Source organism: Ammodytes marinus (assembly GCF_949987685.1).
Source record: "Ammodytes marinus genome assembly, chromosome: 7".
Lineage (NCBI taxonomy): Eukaryota > Metazoa > Chordata > Actinopteri > Uranoscopiformes > Ammodytidae > Ammodytes > Ammodytes marinus.
In genome coordinates this window covers 4,370,042-4,387,541 of record NC_137211.1, presented here as the reverse complement: position 1 = coordinate 4,387,541, position 17,500 = coordinate 4,370,042, and the positions used below count along the sequence as shown (strand labels likewise).

Sequence of the window (17,500 nt, the reverse complement as noted above, 5' to 3'; positions counted from 1 at the left end):
ATCGGCATTTCCAACATCTCAGACTGTTAAAAGTTAGTTGGCTCAGTTACAGTTCATAAATATTTGAACCCCGATTTTCCCGAACGACTTGCCACTACGTCGTCACCCTAAAACCAACCCTGCGTTCCGAAATCGCATACTCTTTGTTTTTTTCTATTACATACTACATCCGACGATAAAAAGAATCTAGTTAGGATGCAGTAGGCATACTATTGGGACCTACTTTTACTCTTTTATTTATTTCGGATTGATCCCGGATTGTGGGTCAGAATCGCCCAAATAGGATGCAGTTTTCAACACTTAACAATCTTGGCCGGATGAAGTAGGACATCCGGGTACTTCTAACCATCCTAAATCTGGCCACAAGAATCGGGACATCCTAAATCTTCTTTCTACATACTATATAGTAGAAAGTATGCGATTCGGAACGCAGGGCTAGTCTTGTTTCTTTATCTTAACCCGTTAAAGGAATAGTACAATTTTTTTTATTGTTTTTAGCTTTATTGCGTCACTCTCTGGTTCAAGACAAGGCGACAGAAACCTTTCCTTTAACTGTGCGTGCATTTCTGAATTAGAAATGGGCAAAGTTAGCTCATCGCTAGTTAGCTTAGCTCAAATACTGGGAGTCAATGGGAAGCGTTAGCCTGCATCCACCGACAGTCAGAAGATACAACATTACTAAACGGTCCTGTGTGCTTGTAGGGAATTGTTTATTGAACCCAGGAGAGTGAGTTAAAGGAATACTTCACCCATACGGAACCAGCATTCTATCATTATGAAATCACTATTATAATATAATGAATGAGGTTTTTCATCCCTCAGTCTTCCCTCAGTCTTCTCTTGGCCCAGCTGTCCTGTTAATCCTAACCCTACATTTTTACATAGGATCTCAGAGTTCAATTCACCTTCATATTCCCACGGGTGAAGTAGGTCTTTAAGAAGCTAAATATAATTTTTTTTGAACTATTCCTTTAAAGTCCCGGTGTTTGTTGCATCGACTTGTCTCAACCAAATAATTCACACACACGACTCCAACACTTTCTCCACACCACACGTCCAGTATTTGCATTATTTTCCTCGCCACTCGTCTTGACTTTTGGAACTATCTTGTCAGGGTAAACAGTTGTACACGTCACCTAGGGCTGCAACAATTTATCTAAATGTAATCGAAATCGCACCATGACCCACTGCAATTTCCAAAATCGCAGTAAGGTTGCAATATTTCTTAAAAGCTAAATGTGCTTGAAAATACCATTAGAAATTAATTATTGTGATGCTGCCTTCACGTCATATTCAACAGACTTTAGAATACCTCTTTGTTTGGTAAAGATACCCATCAAAATCACACCATAATCATCTAAAAAGGTTTTTAAATGAAGATGAGAATTAGGATGTTGAAGTGATCTTTCAGTCGAAAATATCGCAAATTATTTCGCAGTTGTCAAAATAATAATCGCAATTTTATGCTACACTGTGCAGCCCTAACGTCAGAGGAATAAACAGTATAGGTCGTTTGAGTGGCGGCACTACATTAGAGACGAGAGGAAAAATTTCAAGGTGCATAAGGTTATTGGTTGGACACGACACAGCCATTTAGATGGTGTGTGTGTGTCTGTGTGTGTGTGTGGAGAGAGAGCGAGAGAGAGAGTGAGAGAGAGTTTGTGTTTGTGTGTGTCTGTGTATGTGTATGTGAGAGAGAGAGAGAGAGAGAGAGAGTGTTTGTGTGTGTGTATGTGAGAGAGAGAGAGAGCGCGCGCGAGAGAGAGAGAGAGAGAGAGAGAGAGAGTTTGTGTGTTGAATGAAATGGACAAAAATAGGCAGTTAAGTCTACATCTTGCAGGCGTAAGGGACACATGCAATAATGTCTCATCGCTTGTCACGCGGTTGGAAACTAGCAAGTCGGAAAAGCGTGAAATTCTGGAACTCAAATCAAGGCTGGGTCGCCATACCAACAAGTCACACCTCTTGGTATCACAAGTTATCCTTTCATACATAAGTCTCCAGGTCTCTCAGCAACAGCAAAAACCTCTGGACAGGTTGTTGTAGGTTGTAAGGTGAAGGTTTGTGTGTGTGTGTGGTTTCTCAGTGTGTGTGTGTGTGTGTGTGTGTGTGTGTGTGTGCGCGTGTTGTTTCTAATTGCTATGTGTGTGTGTGTGCGTGCGTGTTGTTTCTAAGTGCTATGTGTGTGTGTGTGTGTGTGTATCTCAGTGTGTGTGACTCAGTATGTGTTTGTGTGTGTGTTTGTGTGTGTGCGTTCGTCCAGTCTGTGTGAATGTGTCTCTGTATATTCTAAGTGCATGATTCTACGTTTATACCAGTGTGTGTGTGTGTGTGTGTGTGTGTGTGTGTGTGTGTGTGAAACTGAATTCTACTTTGTTGCCGTGGATATGACTATAGGAAAGCACTGGGGTTTGCTCTGGGATCCTTCTGGTTCCTGTAGCGCACGGCCAGCCACACGCCAAGAATCTGAGGGAGAGAGGAAAAAATATTAATACGAGGCTTGGACGTAACAGAAAATGGCTCAGCAAAAAAATGATTCACAAGCAATCGAGGCATATGTAGTGCTGCCATAGCTGTTGTTTCCCCTCCCTCTGGCCGCGATGACCCAAAATGTGTTGCCCTACGGTCACAATGACATTTATGCCCCTACTACTGCCAACATCTAGGGCAGGGCTGTACGCTTATTTTTTAAAGTGGTAGCACTGGTGCTAGCAAGCAAAAAAAATCAGTAGCACAAAAATAAATTTGGTAGCACACAAAGTATGATCGAAAACTTGCATAACCTTAACCCTTGCATTTCGCTCTAATTACCTTTGAGCATGTCATCTTGGTCTCATTTGAGATTCTCAATTAATATTATTTCCTAGTGTGTGCAGTAATAATTGTAGAAAAATTAATAGGGGTGCACTGATTGCAATTTAGACAAAATAATCTAACCTGCCAATTGCAATTTGGCAGGCTGTCGCACTAGTTAGGGTTGCCACCTTGGATTTAGGAAAAAAAGGGACACTTGAATGTTTGGGGCGGAGGGCTCGGCCATTATTAGGCTACCAGTTCAGACTGACCAGTGTAATGACCTATAATAACCATACACACCTACAGTGCTTTTTACAGTATAGGCTAAATAGGGAGACTGAGGTGGGTGGGGACCCTGGACCTTGTAGGGGGGCCCCGGAAGAAAAAAATGCAACCTTTTAAAGTAAAATTCATCAATCTGGTGCACTTTGAGAATAATATTGCATGCAACCATGCCCAGGGGCCCAAGGGCTCGGGGGGGGGGGGGCCTAAGCCAGAAATACTGATAGTAACTTTAAATGTTGCATTGTCAAAGAGCTCAGTCACTCATGTCAATAACAGGGTCCAACAAGGAATAGCCTAAATATAAGGAAATAAATCATCATGGCCCCAACTAGGTGACAAATAGAAAAGCAAGTGCAAAACAAAAGCATTATTAGCTCTGTCTAAGGGGCTTCATGAGGGACAGCTAAGCCCCCCACACACAAACAGGAATAAGCTTGCTATGTGTAAATTCTATACTGTTCATGAAAAGTAGCTTTCCACCCTGTATATGTTGCAATGGGCCCCTCCATCATATAACATGAGTCTGCAGACCAATCTACTGTACTGTTTTCACAGTTGCAGAGTAAAGAGTGCCTGTTTAAGAAAAATAATGTTCCTTCTGCAGCTCAAGATTTGATTAAAATGTTCCTCTGCTCTGATGCATTTAACTTTAAAACGGTACAAAGAGTCTGGGCCCATTATCTCATAATCCGTCTATGAACCAACTGGTTTCCACAATCTTTTTTATTTTCGCGGGCAGCATGCACAAGCATTATTTATTAAAAAAAAAAAAAAAAAAAAAAAAAAAAGTGTGGGGCCCCACACAGGGTCTTGAAACGGGCCCCGAGATCGTTAAGACCGCCCCTGCCCGCCCGCCTCTCCGATGCAATAGCGGGCGCAACAAACTCCTCGGCCCGTGTGAGACGGCCTTAACTACTGAACGAAGGAAGGAAATCAAATGAGGTTTTGGCATTTTCCCCAAAAAATGGGTCACAGCTGGTGAAAAAAAGAGAACAATTCTGGGAAAAACGGGACGGGTGGCAACACTAGCACGAGTGCGATTGGAGTTGTATTCATCATCGCACGTGATCAATTTCAGTAGCAAATGCGATCAAAACTGTCGCACTGTACAGCCCTGTAGGGCCAGTTTCACAGACATGGATTAAGCCTATAGTCCTGGAACACGTTTTACTTTTAATGGACAATCTCCATTCAAAATTCCATTCAGTCCAGGACTATTTCATATAAAACAATGTATTCGTCCTTGCTCAATAAAATTCTTAAAAAAAAAATAAAAAATAAAAAATAAATAAATAAATAAATAAAAAAAATAAATAAGCTATTTTCCCCAAACTGTTGAGCCCCATGGCCCCCCCCCCCCCACACACGCACACACACGCCCCCTGACCTCTGTGAAGCTGAAGAAGAGTCCAACTCCTCCCAGGATCTTCAGAGCCTCTGTGGCGTGGTCCAGCATCAGCAGCCCACACGCGTTACAGCTGTCGTTCTTTTTGCATAACTGGACGGAAAGACACAGAAAAACACTTTGAGTATTTAGCTGTTGTTGGTCCACAGTTTGTGAGCTAAACCAGCAACTAAAATCTATTCTGAGAACTTCAAAAGTGGACTGACTACTTTTAACAAATGGTTCTAGTGTGTTCTGTCTTGACACTGGCTTATGATTTTGTATATAATTTTTTATGATTAATGCTATTCTTATATTTTAGAATATCTATATTTTTTTTTAATCGCTCAAAGTAAAGATTTCATTCATTCACAGAAACAAAAAAGTATGCAGAAACTTCATTCTGTGCTTTTACTGTTAAAGCATGTTGGTTATTAAGAAACACAGTATTTTTCCTCTATTTATGTATGTCTTTATGGGTTCTATTCCACAGTACGTACAGCGGGGCAGTTCTGCCAGTCGGTCTCAAACTGGACTCTGCTGGTGTTGGTGTTGAGCAGACCGCAGCAGTTCAGCTGCAGCTCCAGGTCCGTCTTCGTCTTGTTCTCCAGAATCCCCCACGCTGAGTTCAGGAGGGTCTCCTGGGAAACGCAAAGAAGAACAATACAATTAGGCTTGGTTTAAAAAAACTAAAAAATTGGGCCATTTTATGCTTTATTGACAGTTTGCTCTAACCACTACACTTTTATGAGAGTAAATATGAAGGTGTATTGAACTCTGAGATGCTATGTAGTATAAATGTGCAACAATTTTAGAAATCGGTTCATCCTAGCCTGAGAAAAGGCAGAAAGAGTATTTTATGGTCTCACTGTCTAACCATACATTTTACTTATGTGGTAAAATGTAGGGTTAGGATTAACAGGACAGCTGGGCCAAGGGATGACTGAGGAAAGACTGAGGGAAGAAAAACCTCATTCATTATATTATAATAGTGATTTCATAACGCCGGTTCCGTATGGGTGAAGTATTCCTTTAAACATTCAATGAGACCATTTTTTTTCTTTAATTTCTTGATTGGGGTTTCCCTCTCTGTACTATACTAAACTATTATATACTATATCTATACTAAACTATAATATACTATATCTATACTAAACTATACTATACTGAACTATAATGGCTTTCTCACCTGCTGCCCTCGGTTCATGGCCAGACAGGAACAGGAAACTCCAAATTGGAACAGGAAGACGATGAAGAGAATGACCATGTACTGGGACAGAGGTCAAGGAAACAACAAGCCAACAAACACACACACACACACACACACACACACACACACACACACACACACACACACACACACACACACACACACACACACACACACACACACACATGGAGAATGTGATCAAATCCTCACAGCAACGTTACAAGGGTTTAGCTTTCAACAATGGCAGTACAATGTCCATTCAGAGATTGATTGATACTATACTTTATTGATTGATTGATTGATTGATTGATTGTCTTTATTTCGAACATACAGCAAAACAACAAAAAAACAAGTTTAAAAAGTAGTAGATAAATAAATTAAAAAAACAATAGAATAAAGTATTATCTCTCTAAGTATTCATCTATCTATCTAAGAAGGTAGATTCAAGACTGTAATAAATATTTTTATTTTTTAAAGGCCATTATGAATGCAATTTAAAACTTATTACATGACCATAAAGAGGTCAAGGAAACAAGGCAAAGGGACTACAGATGAAAAAGTAGCCTTATAGATTACTAGCAATTCTGGCTATTTTAACCCATGTATAATCATTGTTTTTATGAGGTAATTTTAAATGTTTCTGAAACAGTCTAATTTTCAGCAAACAGCAAACAAGACAAAATCAGCGCAAAGAATGCTATTTTAATATAGTTTTTCTTAATGCCTTTGTCATGGGTATGCTTTTCTCTAAAGAGGGTGCAAGGATTAACACCAACTCAAAGTTCCTCGAAGCAACTTTTAAATTAACTGAACAGAAAAGGAGTATTGTCATTAAAAGTGCTATATAAATAAAGCTATTATTATTATTATTATTATTATTATTATTATTATTGTTATTATTATAAAAGGATACGAAGAAGAGCCTGCAGTTAGTTTACAAAACATATTTTCTCTACATGTAATTCTTTGTATTGAATAATTCTATCATCATACATTTAAACACACCCAAAGTTACACAATGCACCTTTAAATAACCTGAATAGAATGAAAAGGATACGAAGAAGAGCATGACTTGGTGGTGGTGCATGGCTCCTATCAGACCCACGATGGCGATCAGCAGCAGAAACACTCCCACCGCGATCACGCCTCCGATGATGTGGATACTGGAGACCAGACCGAAGCCTTTCCCCCAGGCTGCTACCCCTATCAGCAGCAACCCCACCATCTACACAGGGGGGGAAGGACCAGGGTTAGATAGGGCATGTATACATAACATTCAGATTGGGCATTTATACAGGTGTATCTCAAACACTTAGAATATCATGGATGAAAGAGAATTTTGTATCCATAATTTTTTTTCTGGGCAATTTTGAGTTTATTAGACAGTTTGGAAATATATCAGCAGCAACCCTACCATCTACACAGGGGGGTTAAGGAGAACCAGGGTTAGATAGGGCATGTACAGGTGAAACTCATATTATTAAAATATAATGGAAAATGAATTGGAATTGTAAAATACAAGGAGCTCAATAGAGATCACACACACACACACACACACACACACACACACACACACACACACACACACACACACACAGGAGGACATTAGTAGGTGGTCAGGCTGCTACACCTATCAGCAGCAGCCCCACCATCTAGACAGGGGGGTAAGGACCAGGGTTAGATAGGACATTTAAACAGGTGCATTCAGATGGGACATTTATACATAACATTCAGATAGGGCATTCATGCAGGGGCATTTCAAACACAGAGGCTGTGCAGTGTTTCCCCTAGAATTTTTTTTAGGCCCGGTGGTAAGAGCTGATAAAGAGTATGCGCGCCGCGTGCGTACCAAATTTCTAGATGAAATTGACCAAAACGAACCCCATTTGGGATGAGCCTCTTTTGACAGCCCGTTAAAAATGAGGGCATAGGGTTATGCTTTCACATTCAGTACATTAGTACATGTGGTGTTTCTCACAGGATTTTTAGATCCTGCTGGGTGAGAATGGACCTTCTGGGGTCTGGGGGCATCCCCTGCAGAAGAAAACCTTATCATTTTTAAAGTTAAATGCATCAATCTGGTGCACTTTGAGAGATGAACTCTGATTAATTATGTGCTCTGTAAACAGCTGTCATATGTCCTGCCTATAACTATTTTCTGTAACAATTTGGAGACACAAGCCATGTAAACTATTCAAGAAAAACACGTGGATTTCAATAAAAAACAATAAACACTAAGATCTAATATAGACAGCTCCTGTCTAGTAGCCTACTCATTTCTGAAATAATCTGAATCACCTCACCCTGAAGCTAGCCTATTTAATTTTTTTTTTTTTTAATGCAAATAGCCTTGTTGAAAATAAATGAATTAACATAGGCTACACATCATGATTAGCCTATCAACATGTGTGCTACATAAGGCAAATTCCCTATTCCGACCATTATATTTCATCTAGCCTATTTCTCAATTTAAAACATAAAAATAAAGTAGCATTGAAAATACAAATAGGGCTACAATAGCCAGCTGTTTTCAAGATAACTTAACAGTTAAAACAATAAGTAAATTAATATGTCCCTTGAACATAAATGAATGCTTTTCTGAGAATGTCAAAGGCAGTAGCAGTGTGGCACTTCTGTAAACTTACTGAAACGAGTGCATGCCGTTTTTTTCAGCGCTGTCTCTGCTGTTGATACAGATTGGGTGTGTTGCCACGGCGACGTAGCGATTTTAACTTTCTAAGTTTTGCTCAGCACTTTTTCCTGTTCAACATCCCTGTTACTGAGTCCTTAATATCTCCATGGAGCAGGCGCTGGTTTTATTTTTGCCACTAGTTCAGCGTTTGCTTGCTAGTCATGCTCCTGCTCATTGGCTTCCGTGTTTAACAAGTGCGCACCGAATGCACACGCGCATCGCGCCCGCCGTGAGCACACACACACACAAGCAGACACACAGATCAGCTGATGGGATGATCAAACGAGAGGTTGTAAAGACAGGCCGACAGTGCCGCGCAGACGCTCGCAAATGATTATTACGAAATCAATTAAAAATTTATTTTAAAAAAAAAAAGAAATTTTTTTTTTTTTTTTTTTTTTTTTTTTTTAAGTCAGGCTGCTGTTGGCCTGGCGGGGGGTCCCGTTGGCCTGGCGGGGCCGCCAGGCCTGTATAATGGTAGGGGAAACACTGCTGTGTTTGAAATGCCCTACTAACGTCCTACTACTCATACTAATTTTGAAGTCAATTTGTGTATGCAAGTTTTCATATAATGTATAAAATATGTTGGGCAGGACAGACAGACAGAGGGACAGAAAGACAGAGAGACAGAGACAGAAAGACAGGCAGAGAGAGAAACAGACAGACAGACAGACAGACAGACAGAGGGACAAAAAGACAGAGAGAAAGAGACAGAAAGACAGACAGAGAGAGAAACAAACAGACAGACAGACAGAGATAGCCTTCTTTATATAGTTTTGCTTTTTTAACTTGTAGTGATCATCACTGACTTCATAAGGATGTCTATATCTAACCCATGGTGCCAGATTGATTTATATATAGGCCAATAGTCGCCAGGGTTACCCAGCAGGCTTTAAATGCAGTGTGGAGCTTATATCATGGTCACAGGGCTACAGCTCTGGAAAAAATTAAAGAGACCACTCCAAATGTTCAGTGTCTCTCGTTTGACTATGTATAGGCATATGTTTGAGTAGAATGAACATTTTGGTTTTATTCAATTAACTACTGACAACATTTCTACCAAATTCCCAATAAGAATAATGTCATTAAGAGCATTTCCATTTAGTAATGTAGAGATGAAGATTTAAGAAAAATCCAGACTGGTCTCTTCATTTTTTCCAGAGCTGTACGTTTAGATAACAACAAACTCAGGTTATCCTATAAACACAAGCTGGCTGGGTCTATGGAACTCTATGACGATTTAAAATAAAGAGATTGGCAAATAAATAATGCAGGGACAGCACAGTTACGGTCTAAGAGAAATTGTATCTAATTTATTGACCTTAATTAAGGGGCCGAGCAGAAAGACTACAAGGAAGGACCCTTTTGTTCTTACCAGTATTATTATTTTTCCATATTAATCTATGTGCCTATACGCCACCTGAAAAATCACTAATTTTGCACACAAGTCCAGTCCTGTGCCAAACTGAATCAGTACGGTTAGTAAGCTTAAAGTCCTGATGGTGTCGCTACAGCAACCAAAACATTACAGATAAATTATAACCATATTCCTATTTCCATATCTAACAGAGAGGCTCATCTGTAAATAAAGGAACTATTTGTGCTGCTTCTTTGTTCTGAAAAACACCAATAAATTCTACACTGAACCTTGACAGCTGTTCAACTGTTTCTCCGACTCTAATCAAAACATTAACAAACTCCATATTTGTTTTCATAACTCTTACAGAGGCTATTCTGTTTATTGAATAACTATCTGTCCTGCTTCTACCTTCACTGTTGACAGTCACAATTAAATAAGAAACATACACTTGCCTATTAAATCCTACCACAACCATTCTGTAAAACGGCAAGAAAATTCTACACACTGAACCTTTAAAGCTGTTTGTGTGTGTCTCCAACTCTGGTCTAGCTTGTTTTATGAATGTGATATTAATAAGGAGCTGACAAAATATTACAAAACACCATATTCATACCTCCATATCTAACACTAAAAGACAACTGTTCATAAAGGAACTATTTGTCCTGCTTCTTCCTTCACTGCTGACTCAATACAATTAAAACATACTTATAATATTATATTTCCATTCCTACCAAGACTGTTTTGGAAAACACCAATATATTCTAGTTCCACACACTCTAGCGCAAAAGCTATTTGTCTGTGTGTCCAAAATTATATTTGTTTGGGAGCAAAACTATACATAACAAAATATTCATAATTCAATATCTAACACCAAAACCCTCATCTATTCATAAAGGAACAATGTGCTCTGCTTCTTCCTTCAATGTTTGTTTGGGAGCTAACAAAACAGAACAACATGTATTCATATTTCAAGCGCCTTGAGTGCGAGAAAAGCGCTCAATAAATCGAATATATTTTTATTATTTCCATATCTGTTACAGAGGCTCATCTATTTACTGAATAACTATCTGTCCTGCTTCTACCTTCACTGTTGACAGTAACAATTCAATCAAAACATACACTTGCCTATTAAATTCTACCACCACAACCATTCTGTAAAACGGCAAGAAAATTCTACACACTGAACCTTTAAAGCTGTTTGTGTGTGTCTCCAACTCTGGTCTAGCTTGTTTTCTGTCTGTGATATTAATAAGGTGCTGACAAAATATTAAAAAACATCATATATTCATACCTCCATATCTAACACTAAAAGACAACTGTTCATAAAGGAACTATCAGTCCTGCTTCTTCCTCCACTGCTGACTCAATTAAATTAATAGATACTTATAATATTATATTTCCATTCCTACCAAGACTGTTTTGAAAAACACCAATATATTCTAGTTCTACACACTGTAGCGCAAAAGCTATTTGTCTGTGTGTCCAAAATTATATTTGTTTGGGAGCAAAACTAAACATAACACCATATTCATAATTCAATATCTAACTCTAAAACCCTCATCTATTCATAAAGGAACAATGTGTCCTGCTTCTTCCTTCAATGTTTGTTTGGGAGCTAACAAAACAGAACAACACATGTTCATATTTCAAGTGCCTTGAGTGCAAGAAAAGCGCTCAATAAATCGAACATATTATTATTATTATTATTATTATTATTATTTCCATATCTGTTACAGAGGCTCATCTGTTTATTGAATAACTATCAGTCCTGTGTATTTCTTCACTGACAGTAACAATAACATCAAAGCATACTTATGAATATTATATTTCCATTTCTACCAAGTCTGTTCTGAAAAACGTCAATAAATTCTACACAATGAACCTTTAAAGCTGTTTGTTTGTGTGTCTCCAACTCTGGTCTAGCTTGTGTTATGTATGTGATATTAATAAGGAGCTGACAAAATAATAAAATACATCATATTTCCATATCTAACAGTAAAAGACTCAAATATTAATAAAGGAACTATCTGTCTGTGTGTATTTCTTCACTGATGACACAACCCGCTCAGTAACTAGTAGCGACCACATTTCCCTCGTGACAGTGTGAGTGACTCAGACCCCAACATGGAGGAATGTGACTATGTGCACATCTTGGTTCCAAAGTCTTTTTCTCAGGCCGAATGTCCACAGTGTGTCACAACAACAGAAGGTAAACTAGCAGACTATGCAATGAAAGGTTCACACTCCCACAATGTACACACAAGACTTGACTGACCTGACTGACATACAAAGAATTAGGACAACAGGTAAGAAAAGAAAAAGAAAAAAAACCAATCAATACTCAATACTTGATAGAAAAAATGCTGATTTTTTTTTTTAATTCGTATGTCATATTTTATAGCAGCTAAGAGCAGGTAATAGGTTTTTTTTTTTTAAATAAAATTTATATAATTTGGTATGTCATTATTTTCATCTCGAAGCATTTTAAATACAAAATTTAAAAGCCAAAAGTTATTATAATGTTTATCTTAAATGTCTCCACCACGGGACCATAACAGATCTGCATGAAGTTGACGTGAGGAACATTTGTAAATTATTAAAAAAATATGGATGCAACAAAGTCAGTTTTTAATTGCAACGTTAGGAGAAAAGAAAAAAAGGTTCATAACAACCTACTGCCCTTGTCTGAGCATTTATGAGACTTTTGAAAACATTTTTGAAGACATTTCAATACCAACTAAGGCCTTATTTTTATATGAATTAATTAATTGACTTTTACGACTTGTTAAAAATCTATAGGAAGTGAACCTAGCGACATATGGAGCAAAGTTACTACAAGGTAAATGAGTCCAATAAAACACCACACAAACACAGCCTTGAAAATTCACCTTAAAGTCTAATCTCAAGGTAATATAGACGAGGTATTTACGACTGGACTGTTAACCTGGACTCATTCATTAGCTGAGACTTTATTTATTAGCACAATCGCAACGTTACAGAGTTTTAGGGCCAATACCATTTCTCATTTTCACCCCTACGCCTACCCCTTGATGCCAAAAGGAATTGGGACAATGGGGTGAATTGGGATTAAGCCTTCGAAATTTCAGGGGTTCAACAATTTATGTACAATTTCATTTGACAGGAATCAGTTTATTATTATTTTTTTTTTTAAGATATTTTTTTTGTCATTTTTATGCTTTATTGATAGTGTAGAGTAGGGTTGCTGGACGGGTCCCGGGATTTCGGGATTCCCGTGAAATGAGTCAGTCCGGGAGTACCGGAAATTGACCGCGGGACCCGTCCTCCCGTTTTTGTTTTTTTTTTCGTTTTTTTTGAGGGGGGATATATTTTTAAATATTATTTAGACAGGCAGGCATACGAAATACCAGCGCCTCTACAATACTGAAAGTGCTGTGTCCGAGGAAGAGTCTGATGATACCCAAGAATATGCGTATCAGCCAGAGCCAAGCGAGCAGACGATGACCCAGAGCCTTACTGCACATCTGCAGCAGGCAGTCATTAGCCTCGTTAGAGATGTCGCCGTCTTGCTCAGACCTGCGCAATTATGACGCTCGGCTTGCTGAGCGCACAGCATTTTTGCTGAGCGCACAGCATTTTTGTTGTGCGCTCAGCAAGACGGGCTTCATAGTTGCGCAGGTCTGAGCAAGACGGCTCCAAGTCGAACGAGGCTAATGACTGCATGCAATGTCCCGAGCCAGACCAGAAGTATGGGAATGACCTCCACAAAATAATTTCAAAAGAGTTTGCGCTCTTCGAGGCAACCAAAGAGCGACCCAAACACCTGCAGCAGCTCTACTCTGCATTCACCATACAGCCGACGTCCGTGGAAGAAAGAGCGTTCTCGGTGTGCGGTCAGTTCGTGACAAAGCTCAGAAACAGGCTGAGCATGTTTCTTGAAGTCACACTTCATGAAAATAAAAGAAAGGAAAGCTGGAAAGTAATCTTGCTTAGCGTGTCAGTTTGAATAGGCTGTTAGTTCTGTCATGTCTTATTTCACACGTTAAGAGCAATCGGTAGTGCATTTTTTGTTATTTGCCTATCCTTTGGAAAATATTCAATTTAAACTGATTTCGTTCATAGAAATAAAAATAGATTGTTTGAAATACATTTGTTCGCCAAACACCGTTTTTTGGCCATGTTTTGATATTGAACCTCTGTGAAACATTTTTCGTATTTTCTTCATAAAAACACCGTTTTCAATAGGCCTATTTAACTTCTGGAAAATATTTTGCCTAATTTGAATGGCTTTTCTTCATGTTATTTAAGTAGAAATAAAACGTGATGTAATATAGCGGTGTTCTGCTGCATTTATTTATCTATTGGCATTGATTTAGTCCCATTAAAGTAGTATTAAAGGGCAATAATGGTTTCAACGGGAAATCCCGGGAAATCCCGTGAGGAGCTCTGAAATCCCGGGATTTGAAAAGGGGCCATTTCGGGAAATTTCAGCAACCCTAGTGTAGAGACAGAGTTGAAATGGGGCAGAGAGGGGAGTGACATGCAGAGAACGACCGCGGGCTGGAATCGAACCCGGGTCCGCTGCTGGCCGAGGCCCATGGGGGGGACGCCCTACCAACTGAGCTAAGGGCGCCCCTGGAATCAGTTTATTTACCTAAAAATTGAAATCGAAGAATTTATTTTGAGGCCATTGTGAGTGCAATTCAAAATCCATGTAAACAAAAAATGTGGAAGGATATGAAAAGAAAACTGACTCAGTTAAAAAGCTCTATGTTGCTTCAGTAGTTTTGTTATGACGTGATCAGTACAGCTGTTCCCTAAATATGAATTGTATTGAACCCTTTCAATTACAGTGGTCAGTGTCACTACAGAGTGCAGCATATTTAAAAGACGGATTATTATGTATTAGGCATATTATTGTATGAATGTCTTATTATAAAGATGCTTTGGCGATGTCGTTTTATTACATCCGTGGCAATAAAGCTTGTTAAAATGAAAATTAAATTGAATGAAGTAGGGCAGTCTATCTATCTATCTATCTATCTATCTATCTATCTATCTATCTATCTATCTATCTATCTTAACATGAGGACAACACACACACACACACACACACACACACACACACACACACACACACACACACACACACACACACACACACACACACACACACACACACACACACACACACACACACACACACACACACACACACACGGTTACATCTAGACTAAATGTTGTTATGAAAAGCCAGCCAGCCAGACAGACAAAAGAAGAGGTTGTTGAAGCAATTTCACACGTTATGTCAGCTGGCCTCCCATTACACATAACGGGGCTAGCAGCTAGCACCACTACTCTCTACATTTCTGTCTATTTATCTACCAAACACTACACACGACTAGCTTTTTAAACATGTAACAAACAGCGTAACGTCCATACCGAATACCATCTGCGACAAGTGAGGCAAGAAAGGCGAAATCATTGTTATTGTTAGTGATTTTGTTAGCTTTAACTCAAAAGGCTAGCTAGCCGAAGCTAAAAAAAGTTAGCACGTACTCACCATGTAAACCACATTGAGGGAACAAAGCGCATTTTTGGAGCAGGTGAAACCGCCACAGACCATGTTTGAAACCCCTATGATCAGCCGCCGAAGAATAAATTGATTAAATACTTTTTGTTTATTGATAAAACGGTTGTTGTGTGTGTGTCTCCCGGTGCGCCCTAGAGCTAACCGTCTGGACAGAACGGACGAGAGGGCGTATCTGATGACGTCAGCGTCGCATGTGACGTAAGGGTGTCAAGCTACGTCATTGCAGGGTCGTTACCAACATGCTGCTGTTTTTGTATACAATAGAAAAGAGTAGGATAGGATAGATAGATAGATAGATAGATAGATAGATAGATAGATAGATAGATAGATAGATAGATAGATAGATAGATAGATAGATAGATAGATAGATAGATAGATAGATAGATAGATAGATAGATAGATAGATAGATAGATAGATAGATAGATAGATAGATAGACAGACAGACAGACAGACAGACAGACAGACAGATAGATAGATAGATAGATAGATTGTGTAAGGTAAAAAAAATATCCTGTTATGTGTAAACAATAGACGTTTAACCTTCTATTTTTACTATGGTAGTGGACCACACTCCCCCTGTGACTATGCTTGTTTTATGTTGTTACTGTATTCCTGTTTTGTATGTTGTACAGACTATGGTGGCAAACCAGTTTCCCCATTGGGGATCAATAAAGTAACTCCTATCCTATCCTATTATCAGCAGCAGTGTGTGTTCTCTGTGGGAACGACAGACACTTGTTACACAATATGGTTTTACTCAATAGACTCTGTGATGTTAGTTAAGAGAGAGTGATGCAGCATGACACAGAAAAACACAAGTTCTCTCTGACAGTAGCAGTCACTTTATTAGCCTAACTCATTTCATTGTTAATGAGTAAATAACATTACATTTTTAACCAATCTAAGCCTTTTCTTTCATTATAGGCCCTACATTAACAACACTTCAATTCAGAAGGACATCCTGTTGCTTCACTTTTACCACCACTCCATTTAATCATAACTGGTTTATTTTTTTAGATACAATTTAGATTACCAGTAATGGGATATTCTGCATCATCTGTTGGTACTTTAAATGCATTTTAGTGCTAACATTTTTGTAGTTTTAGTTTCTGAATGCAGGACTTTTACATTATTACATGTCCATAAGAGGTCAAGGAAACAACAGCGCAAAACACATGGCGAATGTAATCAACCCTCACAGCAACCAAACCCATTATCATCTCAGCATTTGAGAACTGTTTCTAGACTGTGGTGTGTGAGACATGTGAGTATTGGTGTGTGAGTATTTCTTCCCCCACTGCACAGCGCTCCCTAGAGGCCGTTTTTATCAGTTGCATCTTGTTTGTTCCTCTGTTACTGTAACACAGTTGTGAGATATATATTACAGATTATAGTTGTGGCTATCAACATTTTTTTTTACCTGTTAAAATGAAGCAAATTCTGTTAAATTTTTTTTAAAGAAATAAAATAATAAATGTATGTACTTTGGTAAATTGCAGCCTTGGGAGCCTTTTCAACTGTGTCACCGCCTTAGCAGTCGGAGCTGGATTGTATTTTGCAGTTTTTCTAACAACAATTTTGAAACTATTTTAAAACAGTTAAAGTATTTATTTTAAAATGCCTTGTTGTAAACGTGTTGCTCTTCTTTGTCATGAGAGAAATGTAAATCTCTTGGACTTTTTTTTTTAAAAGATAATTTTTTGGCATCTTCAAGCTCTATCAGATAGTAGGCCTACAGAGTTGAAATGGGGAGACAGAGAGAGAGGGGGGGGGGGGGATGACCTGCAGTAAAGGCCCACGGGTCGGATTCGAACCCGCGACCACTGCAACGAAGGCCAGAACCAACATGGTACGCGCCCCATCCACAGACCACGCCACCGGAGCGCCCCATAAATCTCTTGACTTTTGATTGAACTGAACAGGACATCACTAACATGACATCATCTCTACTCTATTAATGAGTGGTGTTGTGACAGTTTGTTGTTTGAATAAAGTCATTTTAAGGTGGAGTCTGTGATTCTGGAGAAGGCTTGAGGGAAAAAAAACAGTATTTTTATCACACAGCCACAGTCCACCTTAAAGTCATTTAAATAATAAAATAAAAGCTGAAAATGTTATAGTTCTAGGTAGTCAAACGTGTAACTCTGCTGCTCTTCTATAGCCTATTTTATATGTACTATTTTTTACTCTGGATCGAACT

General features: G+C 38.8%; 1 protein-coding gene across 1 annotated transcript in view; it reads right to left on the bottom strand.

Annotated features, from left to right (window-relative positions):
* The window catches only part of tspan31 (tetraspanin 31), a 16,843-nt gene extending 1,403 nt beyond the window's left edge, over positions 1-15,440 (bottom strand). Inside the window, exons 1-6 of the mRNA XM_080031835.1 lie at positions 15,270-15,440; positions 6,733-6,900; positions 5,655-5,735; positions 4,966-5,106; positions 4,469-4,579; positions 1-2,466 (exon numbers count right to left, since the gene is read on the bottom strand). The exon at positions 1-2,466 is cut by the window's left edge and continues 1,403 nt beyond it. Coding sequence (XP_079887961.1) covers positions 2,392-2,466; positions 4,469-4,579; positions 4,966-5,106; positions 5,655-5,735; positions 6,733-6,900; positions 15,270-15,332 — 639 coding nt within the window. The 5' untranslated portion in view covers positions 15,333-15,440 and the 3' untranslated portion in view covers positions 1-2,391. The remainder of the gene's footprint in view (positions 2,467-4,468; positions 4,580-4,965; positions 5,107-5,654; positions 5,736-6,732; positions 6,901-15,269) is intronic.
* Between the last annotated feature and the right edge of the window lie 2,060 nt (positions 15,441-17,500).